The sequence below is a fragment of the Piliocolobus tephrosceles genome, chromosome 13 (assembly GCF_002776525.5).
Source record: "Piliocolobus tephrosceles isolate RC106 chromosome 13, ASM277652v3, whole genome shotgun sequence".
Classification (NCBI taxonomy): Eukaryota; Metazoa; Chordata; class Mammalia; order Primates; family Cercopithecidae; genus Piliocolobus; species Piliocolobus tephrosceles.
Genome location: NC_045446.1, coordinates 64,199,367 through 64,211,442, shown reverse-complemented (window position 1 = coordinate 64,211,442; position 12,076 = coordinate 64,199,367). Strand labels below are relative to the sequence as shown.

Sequence of the window (12,076 nt, the reverse complement as noted above, 5' to 3'; positions counted from 1 at the left end):
AGGCCTTCCTGACTATTCTTTCAAAAATAAATCGTGCCAGGCCTTGTGCTGGGTGCCAAGGACAGATTTGAATGAGACCTTACCTCGAGAAGTTCCCATTGTGAGATAGGAGACGGTCCAATAGATAGATACTGACAGTTTATTGTGCCAAGTACTGTGATGAGACGTGGACAGAACGCAAGGGAGCAGGAGGAGGGAGCTGCCCTAACTCTACTTGGAGCCATCCCAGTAAGAGAGACAGGAGAGCCAGGCCTTAAAGATGAATAGGCATTGTGCAATAGAGACAAGGAAAAGTTCTAGTCAGGACAAACTGTATGTGCAGAGGCCTCACTGGGTGAAGGAGGCTGCCTGTGGGCAGTAGTTTACTGTGGCTAGAGTCCAGGGATGAGGGGATGATGCAAGGTGAGGCAGGGCCTGGATCTTAAAGGACTTCTATGCCTGGTTGCGGTACTTGGACTGTATTCTAAAGCAAAGAAACTTCACTTTCCTCATCTGGAAAATGGAGGTGATAGTAGTACTTACTGGGTTGTTGTGAAAATGAAAATAATCATGTAAACTGCCTAGTACAATACCTGGTACATGGATAGTGTCCACTGTTAAGCAAGAGTGTGGTATGGTTAGATGTACATATGAGAAAAGAAGTCACCCAATGCCTTGTAGAGGGCAGGTTAAGAAAGGGAAGACTAGAAGCGAGGAGGCTAGGTAGGACACTTGCAATAATAAAAGAGATGAAGAAAGTCTCACCTGAAGTATAGACTGCTTTATGATGAAAAGGAGGGGAACAGATCTGAGAGGATTAGATAGAGGGGCAGGGGATGAGACAAAGGAAATAGTAATTAGAGGTTTCTGTCACAAGTTACCAGGCAGGTGATACCATTTACTGGATAGGAAACAGCACATAGACGGGTTTGGGAGATGATGCAGGTTGCCATTTGTAGCATGTGCCTATAGGACATCCAGGAGGAGATGCAGGCCTGGAGTTGAGGGCTGAGCTCAGCCATAAAGGTAGGCATCTCTGAGAATCGATGAGGGCAGCAAGAAGAGCCTGGGAACGGGGAGCCAAACACACAGAGGCAGACTCTGAGCATCTTCAGTATGCAAAGGAGAAGCAGGACAGGGCATGCCCACAAAGGAGGTGAGGAGAGCTGGTCGGGAGGTGGGAGAAGCAGCAGAGAGAGGTGCCATGGGAGCCGATGCTGCAGAGTTTCAGGACGTGGTGGTCAGCACTGATGCTGCACGTAGGTCCAGGAGAATGTGGCTGACATGTCACTGGTTTTAGTGTTGAGGAGGACCTTGCATTGGTGAGAATGGAAGCCAAACTTCATTAGTCAAAGGAGCTAAATGGTGAGGACAGTGAGAACAGGCAACTTTTTTGCATAAACTGAGGAGATAAGAATAGCTGACATTTGTCGAGTGCTCACCATGCTAGGCACCATTCTAAACACTTGACATTTATAAATTTATTTAACCCTCAAAACAATAAGTACTAATACATTTAAAAATGGAGAAATTGAGGCACAAAAAATGAACTTTCCTGAAGTTACCCATCTAGTAAGTGACAGAGAACTGGGTGGTAACTAGAAGACAATGCAAGGTCAGGGGTTTGTTTGGGTTTTTTTCCCTAAATGGGAAACTTGAACATTTTTATGACTGAGGAACAGGAACTTAAAAGTTCATGAGGCCAGACATAGTGGCTCATGCCTGTAATCCCAGCACTTTGGGAGGCCAAGGTGGGAGGATCACTTGAGGTCAGGAGTTCAAGACCAGCCTGGGTAACATGGTGAAATTCCATCTCTACTAAAAATACAGAAATCAGCCAGGTGTAGTAGCATGCACCTATAATCCCAGCTACTCTGGAGGCTGAAGTGGAGGAATTACCTGAGCCCAGAAGGTCAAGGCTGCAGTGAGCCATGATCACACCACTGCACTCCAGCCTGAATGATGGAAGTGAGACCCTGTTTCAAAAAAACGTATAATAAAATAAAAGTTGGTGGGAGAAAGTGGCCGTTGGAGCAGGACCCTAAAGCACACATGAGGCAGTGGGCTAGGAAGGAGACTTCCATGCTTCAGAGCCAGCCCTGCCACCTCACAGCAAAGTTCCTTCTTCCCCACAGCATCAGCTGGCTGGCTGGCAGGCCCCAGCAGTTTCAGCAACAGCAAATAGACCCTACCTCACCTGGGCCTCTGCAGAAGGCCTGGGGTCAAAAGGTCTTTCCCTTTGGGATCTCCACTCCTCCCCACCTCTCTACGGAAAAATCAGGCACTTGAACCAAAGCAAGAAATCAATGCATTTCATTCATTCACAAGGTATTTATTGAGTACTTACTGTCTCCCAGGTGCTATGCTAGGTGACAGGAATATGGTTATGAAAAAGATCATCTCTGCCTTCTTGGAGTGTAGAGTCTAGTGTAGAAGAACGATGACAAAATAGAAAAGGTGGTAAGCAAATTGGAGTGAGAACCACACTTAGCTTATTAAAAAGAAACAAAAAATTGGAACATCAAAATAGTTCCCTCTTTACCCCCTTCAGAGTTCAACTAAACTGAATCAGTTATTTGATTCAAAAAATAATGAGAATATGTGGAACACCATATGCTCAACACAGCACCGAGTACCTCAAGAAGATACGGTGGAGAAGTGCAAGATACGATACAGTACCTGCCTTCTAGGGCTCGCATCCAGATGGGACCAGCTGTACTGGTCCCTGACGTGAGGACATGTCCTGTCATGGACAGCCCCTGATGCAGAGCTCACGTTTCTGGATGTGAGCAGAGAACACAGGCAAACAGGCCCTCCTTCAGTGCAGGGCACCTAAATGCAGCCTAAGGCACTGTCTCCTGGAGCCACATGCCCATCCCCACATTGTCTGACTGACTTCTAATAGGTCTTTTTCTAACCAGCAGACCCTTAGGCAAGAATCATTCGATGCCTACTACCTGCCAACCTCCTGAGGGGCTTTCAGGAAGTAGAGGTAACAGAAGGAAACTGTCTCTGCCATTGAGAAATTTCGGGAAGATTGAAGAAAATAATCATATCAGACTGAAAAATTAAGCATTCTCCTGTGTTGCAAACTGCTCTAGGATGTGAGGAAGGAGGGATCCTGTGGGCTAAGATTAAGAGAAGGCTTCCTAGAGGAGGCAGGTTTGAACCAATCCATAAAGAACTTGTATGTGTTAGGAGTGGGCAAGCCTTCCAGTCAGAGGGAGCTAGCTGAGCAAAGAATTTATGGACAAGATTAATTGAGGGAAAAACATGAGTGGGGGCAGAGTGAATGGTCAGTGGAGATACTGGCCTCCACTGCAAGGGGGGTGGACTTCTAGGTATTTTTGTCCCTTAACTGCCATCGTAGCCCAGAGCCCACTGTGGTGCCCAACTTCTTTTTGCCTCCCCAGCAGTTGGAGGCTTCCCTGCGGATGCTGTCACTCTCAGCAACTTTGCCACCAGCAGCCACAACAGATCAGGTAAGAGAATGGCCAACTGACCTTTCTCCTATAGAGTCATCATCTCTTCCACAGAACAGTGCACAGAAGGCAGAGCTGTCCCAGGCCATCTTCCTGGAAAGGCTGCAGCAGGGGTCACTCCTCAAGCTTGTACTGAGCATATTCTGCGGGCCCAGCAGTAGGCAGGGAGCTCAGGAAAAGTGAGGAAGAGCAAATGTGTAAAAGCAGGGCATTGTCAGCCAACACTGACACGCGCAAGAAAAAAGCAGTGCAGAAGCACGAAAGCAAGAGGCAGCTAAGAAATGTGTATTGAGTGCTGTGGGAGTCCCCACCAAGCAAGTAGATAGGAGCAGAGACGTAACCTTACAGGAGTGCAACAGTAAGATCTAAATGAGCAGAATATCAGTCATACAACTATTTGCCATTTACAAAACACCTCATAACTATTCATTCAGCTGAGTTAGGTGGTTGGAACTCTGGTACAAATCCCACATCTCTTTTTTGCCTTGGCACAGCACCTGACCTTTCTTGCAAGTGGCAAGAAAATAAACAATAATAATAACTACTTTTGAGTACCTCCTCTATATCAAGTGTCATGCTGGGTACTGAGCATATAATAGTAAATAAGACAGACAAATTCCCTGTCTTCATGGAGTACAAATAGTAGGCAAAAACTAAAATATTTATAGACATGAGATGGGTACCAGTGTCTCTCTGAGGAGGCTGTGTTAAAGATAGTAGTTATGGTGGTGCTTAGCATGTACCAGGCACTGTTCCAAGTACTTTGTATTAACTAATTAAATTCAGCAACCTGATGAGGAATATACTATCATTATCCCTATTTAAAATGAGGAAACTAGGCCAGGCATGGTGGCTCATGCCTGTAATCCCAGCAGTTAGGGAGGATGAAGTGGCAGGATCGCTTGAGCTAGGAAATTCAAGACCAGCCTGGTCAACAAGGCAAAACCCCATCTCTACTAAAAATTACAAAAATTAGATAGGCGTGGTGGCACATGCCTATAATCCCAGCTGCTTGGGAGGCTGAGTCACAAATATCACTTGAGCCCAGGAGGTGGAGGTTGCAGTGAGCCATGATGGCACCACTGCACTCCAGCCTGGGTGACACAGTGAGACTGTATAAAAAATAAAATGAGGAAACTGAGGCTCAGAGCTTCACATACTGACCCATAAGCTATGACTATTTCTGTGTATATATAAAGAAACTGAGATGCATAAAAGCTGAGTCACTTACCCAGGGTTACCCAACCAGTAAGTGAATCTAAATTTTTTTTTTTTTTTTTTTTTTTTTTTTTGAGACTCTCGCTCTGTCGCCAGGCTGGAATGCAGTGGTGCAATCTCAGCTCACTGCAACCTCTGCCTGCTGGGTTCAAGTGACTCTCCTGCCTCAGCCTCCCGAGTAGCTGGGACTACAGGCACGCGCCACCACACCCAGCTACTTTTTGTATTTTTAGTAGAGACAGGGTTTCACCATGTTGGCCAGGATGGTCTCAATCCCTTGACCTCGTGATCCCCCTGCCTCGGCCTCCCAAAGTGCTGCGATTACAGGCGTGAGCCACCGCGCCCGGCCTGAATCTAAACTTCTGACTCACAACTCTGTGCTCTTCTCTTACACCACCTGAAAATCATGACATTTGACTTCTGGTACATTTTTCTAGCCAGTTAGATTTTATTTAGCAGTTAACATGTATACATTTTATATGCTTTCCCAGAGGCCACATTAGTGAAAAATGGGGTCAGTCCAGAAGTATCTTGATGTATGTCTTTGGCCTATTAAATACTAGATACAAAGTATGGGAGAGAGAGAAATAAGAATTTCCACTTCAATTAAAGAGCAAGTCTACTTTTGAGAAGATAATACTTTTCAGCCTTTTTTCTTTGTTGCCCTTAACAACATTCCATTGTTTGCTGCTCTGAGAGTCCCTTCTGTCCTTAGGACCTCATTCTGGGTCCTGGTTCGGATGACCAGTCATCATGGTTTGCCCAGAACTGTCGCAGTTTTACCACTGGAACCCAGAATCCAGTAAACTTGGGGAGGTTAGTCATCCTGGCTAGTGAGGGGCCTCTCACTACTTGCTGGGTTATTTCAGCACATTTTCTCAGAATCTTACGCTCCTGGCTGGCTGCCAGCCAGCGCTGGATGACTTAAGAAATAAGATCACGTATGTATTTAGGACACTAGCAAGTAGAGACACCAAAATTTAAGAGAAAAACATTTTTAAGAATTACATTTTTTGGCCGGGCACGGTGGCTCAAGCCTGTAATCCCAGCACTATGGGAGGCCGAGATGGGCGGATCACGAGGTCAGGAGATCGAGACCATCCTGGCTAACACGGTGAAACCCCGTCTCTACCAAAAAAATACAAAAAACTAGCCGGGCAAGGTGGCAGGCGCCTGTAGTCCCAGCTGCTGGGGAGGCTGAGGCAGGAGAATGGCGTAAACCCGGGAGGCGGATCTTGCAGTGAGCTGAGATCTCGCCACTGCACTCCAGCCCAGGCGACAGAGCGAGACTCCGTCTCAAAAAAAAAAAGAAAAAGAAAAAAAGAATTACACTTTTAAAAAAGATTGAATTGTTACCTTGGGATAAATCGCAACATCAACTGATTTCCTTATACTTGTTTTAGATTTAATTTTGAAATATTATTTGAGCAGGAGCACCATCATCTTGTGACCTTTATTAAAAAGGCCTCACTTTGAAGAACTTGAGACAAAAATAGTCTTTTCTGTTTACCACATACTTATATTATTGCTGCTGTTCTGCATTTCTTCTTCACATCCTCATTTCTGGCTGGGACCATTTCCCTTCAGCCTAAGAAACTTCCTTTGGAATTTCACGTAGTGTGGACTTACTGGTAACTGATTATCCAGCTTCAATTGTCTGAAAATATCTTTATTTTGCCTTCATTTTTGAAAGTTTTTTTTCTACTGGATATAGAATTCTAACTTGAATTTTTGTTGTTTTAGCATTTTAGAGATACCTTTCTACTGTCTTCTGTCCTCCATTGTTTCTTATAAGAAATATTGTTCTGATTGTTCTTGCACTGAATGTAACATGGCCTTTATTCATTTCTTGTTTTTAAGATTTTCTCTTTATCTCTAGTTTTCAGCAGTTTGATTACAGTGTTCATAGTTGTGGAGGCAGGGGATGGGAGAGAAGCAGGGGAATGGGATAGGAGAGGAGGAGGAACATAAAGATCTATTCAATAGTATTAGTGATGTTTCGGTTCTTAGATTGGGTTATGGGTTTACAGATGTTCATTTTCTTGTGCTTCGTGATTTGCTGTTGTTACATAGATTCATTGGTATGTTATACAAAGAAATCACATAATCATATGTCATTAAAATTATACAGTGATTGAATGATAACAAGATGGAGACTCCAATTCCTTCCACAAATTAGGCTGTGAATATGGAGCAGAGAAATAGGGCAGTGGCTGGAGTGGCACACGAGACCGAGGGAGGTTGTTTTTGTTTTTCAATATGGGAAGGCTGCAGCTTTCTATGTGCTAATGCAGCAATCCCATAGAGAAAGGGAGAAGGGAAAATACAGAGGCAGGAGAGAAAAAGGAGAGGGGGAAAAGAAAGGGCATGAGATTTAGAGCACATGTGGAGGTATTGGCCTTTTGAGAGGAAAAAGAAAACACACCTAGTGTCATGAAGGAAGGCAGAGAAGACGGGTGCTAAAGCAGACAGGATTAGAGACTGGTGGTAGGGTTTCAAGTTGATGGAAGCTCCTGTTTTCTCCGTGCTGCTTCAGGCGCAGTCAGCAGCTATAAGTGAGAGGGAGGGACACAAGGGCAGGAGCCCTGTCCTATATCATCATTTGAGAATTCCATCTCTTCTGCCTCCTCCTAAGGCCAGCCTTGGCCCTCACAACTGAAGAGGAGCACTTTGAGAGGCTGCAGGGCTCTTCTCAACCACTGTCCTGGGACTGCTATACTAAAGCTGACCTGCTTCCGGGTCAGGGCTAACAGCCCATCCCTGAAACAGGAGAGGGCTCGTCATTGCTGGATTGATTGCTCTGGTTTCCCCCCATGATCAAAGGCAAGACCTGATCTTTCACTCCACATTGAAATGATATACCTGAGCCAAGGAACCTCCCAGTCTCCACTGGAAGCATCTGAGAAACAGATGTCCCCTCCCTCCTCCCACAGTAGAGTGGATACAGGACCCTGTGTGACATTGGTCAGATCTTTGGACTTTTCTGAATCTGCTTCCTCATCTGTCAAATGGGGTTATCAGGCCTCACAGGGTGGTTGTACTGTAGAATACCGAGTGCCACACAGGTAGAGTATTGGGGCCAGCCTGTAATTCCTACCCCATGCTGCCTCATCTTCTGGCTGTTGCCTCTGCAAAAAGAAAAGGGGTGAGAACGATGGCTGGTTTAGCAGGACTGTGGCACAGTGAGCCATTTGCAGTTCCAAATTGATGAAGTAACTCTTTACTGGGGGCAGCTTCCTAATTTTGTTAAAAGTTATGTATGATTCTGCTTGCTTAGCTGCTGATGGACAAGCTAGTTTTATCAACTTCCGTACAGGGGAGGAGAGAGGTTGATGATGAGAACGGCAGTAATTTGCTTTACATGTTGTCTTCCTCAGACTATGTCTTTTGCTCTGTAGATTTTCTCTCTTGGGAATATCTCAATCACTGATGACTTCAAATATGACTTTGAATGATGCAAATCCTTATCTTCAGTCTAGTCTTCTCTCCCATGCCGCAGACACGTACAGACTCAACTGCATCCTAGACATCTTGTCTGATGTGTCACAGACAATTCACTCTGTCCAAAACTTGAGCTTGTCATCTTCCTTTGCATACTTCCTCTGCCACCTGCATCCATATCTCAGGAAATTCAGCCACCATCCATGTAGTTACTCCTGCCAGAAGCACAATTATCTCTCACCCCTGCTCCTTTATCCCCCATGACCCATAGCCAAGACCCACATCACCAAGGTCTGTTAATTCTGCCACCTAAGCATCTTTTGAATCACTTACTTCTCACCCTGCCCTTGTCTAGCCCAATCATCTCCCCACTGTTTCTTTTTTTTTTTTTTCCAAGACGGGAGTGCAGTGGCATGATCTCGGCTCACTGCAACCTCTGCCTCCCGAGTTCAGGCAATTCTCCTGCCTCAGCCTCCCCAGTAGCTGGGATTACAGGCACACGCCATCACACCCGGCTAATTTTTGTATTTTTAGTAGAGACGGGGTTTCACCATGTTGGCCAGGCTGGCTCGAACTCCTGACCTTAAGTGATCTGCCCGCTTCGGCCTCCCAAAGTGCTGTGATTACAGGAGTGAGCCACCAGCCCAGCACCCCCGACTGTTTCTAACCAGTGTCACTTATACTTGCACTTTTCCACCACTGTTCATTCTCTACACTGTAGCCAGTGTAATCTCACACTCTAATCAGACTTTTACCCCACTTTACCACTGGCAGGGGAAACACTGTTTAAGCCTGTCAAAACCCCAAAAAAACTTCCATGTTCCTAAGTCAGTTATCAAACCTCAGTGCTGAATTTATTTGACCTCTCAGCAGCATGTGACACAGTTGATCTCTCTCCTTTGAACACTTTCTTCACTTATTTCTCAGGCATCACTTCTTCTTGGTTCTCCTCCCTCACTGGCTGCTCCTGCTGTGCCTTCTTTGCTGGGTCTCCCTCATTTCCCCTACTTCTTCTGTATGCTGAAGACTCCCGATGGTTAGCTTGGCCCAGACCTAACTCTACAACTGTAACTCGACAACTGCCTACCCAGCATCGCCACTTGAATATCTAATAGATGTCTCAAATTTAACACGTCCAAAACTGAGCTCCAGATTTTATTCCCAAATCCATTTCCCCCTCCGTCTTCTCAATTTTGATTAAAGGGCACAACTGAACTCTGGGGTGGGGGTTGTTTTTTGCTTATTTGTTTGTTTGTTTTTTGAGACAAGGTCTCGCCCTGTTGCCCAGACTGTAGTGCAGTGGCATGATCTCAACTCACTGCAACCTCAAACTCCTGGGCTCAAATGATCTCCTGCCTCAGCCTCCTGAGTAGCTGGGACTCTAGTTTAGTTGTTCAGGCCAAAACTCTTGGAATCCTCCCTGATGCCAGTTTTCGATTAAACAGGAAATTCTGGCAGCTGTATCCTTAAAATATACAAAAATGTGCTTCTCACCACCCTGGTCTCAGCCATCATTATTTCTGACCTGGATTATTGCGGTAGCCTCCTAACTTGCCTTTCTGCTTCTTCCCTTGCTCCTCGCAACCGATTCCCCATACAGCATCCTGTTAACTTTTTAAGATGTTTAATCAGTCATCAACTCAATCATGTGACTTCTCTGCTCAGAACCTTCCAATAACTTCCCATAAATGAATAGGAGAAGTAGAGCTGGGCCTGAGGACAGGCAGGCCAGAAAGTAGGAAGATAGTTTTGACCTCAAACTTGAAATTTGCATCTTTTAATAAATGTGCAAAGCCATAGCCCTGAGCTAGGTGCAGAAGACAGGAGCATCCCTCGGGGAACTCACAGTTCCCAGGGGAGCCAGCCTTATATCTAAGTTCCTCCAACTCCTACCAACTGCCTGTCATGCTGAAAGAGCTAGGACCCTCATGCTGAGGGATCCTGCCTTCAGGGAGCTCGCAGTTCTTGGAAAGGCACTGGCCTCCAAACCACTCATTTCCTCAAATGACATTTGCCTGTATTAGCACTGAAGTAAAGCAAAGGGAATGAGTATAGGAAAAGAAAGATAGAGCCATGTGGGGTGGCTTAAGTTGAATTCAACAAAGATGAAGAAAGGCTTTTCAGGCTGTGGATTTGAAAAGAAAAAACCTCAGAATCAACAGAATTTGGACAGCAGAAGGTACAAGCACTGTGTACTAGAGACGTGGTCAGAGATGGGAAGAGATGGGCCTGTACTGAAACAAGATAGGAATTAGAAACAAAGGACAAGAAGCAGCCTGTCATCTGAGCCTTGGCCTCCCTGCCCTGCCCACATGGCACTTCTTTACTATGAGGTGAGCCCTGTCTTGCTCCGTGTCTTCCTGCGTTAAGCCCATGCTCTGCCCACATCATGAATGGGCCCCTGGATTAACCACAGGCATCAGGCCAGACACTGTTATTCATGAGGAGTGAGTGTAGGAGGCAGGAAGTATGAGACGAGACCAGGCATGAGGGTACCCTTAAAACCCTGAGTTTTCCACCCCTCCCACCCCATGTTCTCACTTGTACTCAGCTGGACCACAGCACTTCAGACATCACTAAGGATCGAGGTGCCAGCAAGCCTGATTTGTTTTGTCCTGTCTCTGCTTTTGACTTTCTGAGGTCCTCAGCAACATGTCTAAACCAAGGGATAGAATTTTTCTATCCTGGCACCTCTAAACCCAGCTACTTGGGAGGCTGAGGCATGAGAATCACTTGAACCTAGGAGGCAGAGGTTGCAGTGAGTCGAGATGGTGCCACTGCACTCCAGCCTGGGCAACAGAGTGAAACTGTGTCTTAAAATATATATATATATCCCTTAGTTTCCCTTCCACAAACCAGAAGCAGCTGAAAGATGAATGGTCCTGGTAGAGAACCCCAGTTCTCCACAAAGTCACCAGATCAGATCAGTAGGGGACCTGAGGGAACTTCCTGATGCTGAGTTTCTTCTCAGCCTGTGGTCCAGGCCTGATGGCTGAGCTGCCCCTCTTGGGGCAAGAGGTCCTGACCTATTGCCTCATTTCTTTAAACCACCAAGTCCCTAGCTTTCTGCAGCACCTAAGAGGAGACCCAAAGGTCAAAGTATCTCCGATAAGGGCCATACAGAGCTTTTAGAAAATAAGCAGCTTGGCCAAGGGTGTAGAGGTCAGAAGAAACAGCCAAAATTGGCTGTCCCAGACTGCAAGTTAGCAGGCACTTTTTAGGAAGGGGCTCATAGGTCTGCTGGGCAGGTGCTAGTCTCAGGTTGCCTAAGCCACTCTGAGGCCAGAGTCTAGGGGGAGCCAGGAGCTCTTCTTGTAAGAGTATAATTTTTAACCCTTCCCTCTCAAAACCTGGACTTTTGAGCCCTCTCTCTGAGAGAGCTTGGGTTCAGAAGATTGAGGATCATCTTTTGAACCAGGCCCTGTTTTAAAAAACAAACCAAAAAAAAAAGGGTTGAGGAGTCTTGCCTTAGTCAGGCCCCTTCGTGGCATAGACTGAGGCCCAGGGTGAGGGAGTGACGTAGGCCCTGTAGAATGGGCCTGTCTGGGAAGGCTTCTTGGAATAAGGAGAGGGTGGCATCAGGTGGGGTGTGGCACAGAGGGAGCATATCGGTAGTGAGAACCACATGACCAGACCTCTAATTTAGGCATGGAGGGTGAGCTCAGAGCATGAGACCGGCCATGCGGCAGCCAGGCTGAGCAGGTCAGATTTAGGATTTGCCTCTCAGGGCTGGACCTCTAGTCTAAGTACCTTGTCCTCACTTCCCCTCTGCTCCTACTCGTGGCTGCTGAGTTTGCTGCTCTCTGTAGTGTCAAGGAAGTTGTAGTCCAGGCCAGACTCTGAGGGCCACCCCAGGGGAAGGAAGCCAGCCAAAGGGGTGAAAGTTGAGCAAGGCAGGCAACTATATTGAGCCCTCACTCGGCCTCTGATGCAGCAATCCATTGGCAGGTCCACCT

General features: G+C 46.3%; 1 protein-coding gene across 8 annotated transcripts in view; it reads left to right on the top strand.

Annotated features, from left to right (window-relative positions):
* C2CD3 (C2 domain containing 3 centriole elongation regulator) overlaps positions 1–12,076 on the top strand; it is a 158,616-nt gene that overhangs the window by 139,036 nt on the left and 7,504 nt on the right. For all 8 annotated transcript variants that reach the window (XM_023209423.2, XM_023209426.3, XM_023209421.1 and 5 more), the window contains one exon: positions 3,350–3,461. In XM_023209423.2, coding sequence (XP_023065191.1) covers positions 3,350–3,461 — 112 coding nt within the window. The remainder of the gene's footprint in view (positions 1–3,349; positions 3,462–12,076) is intronic.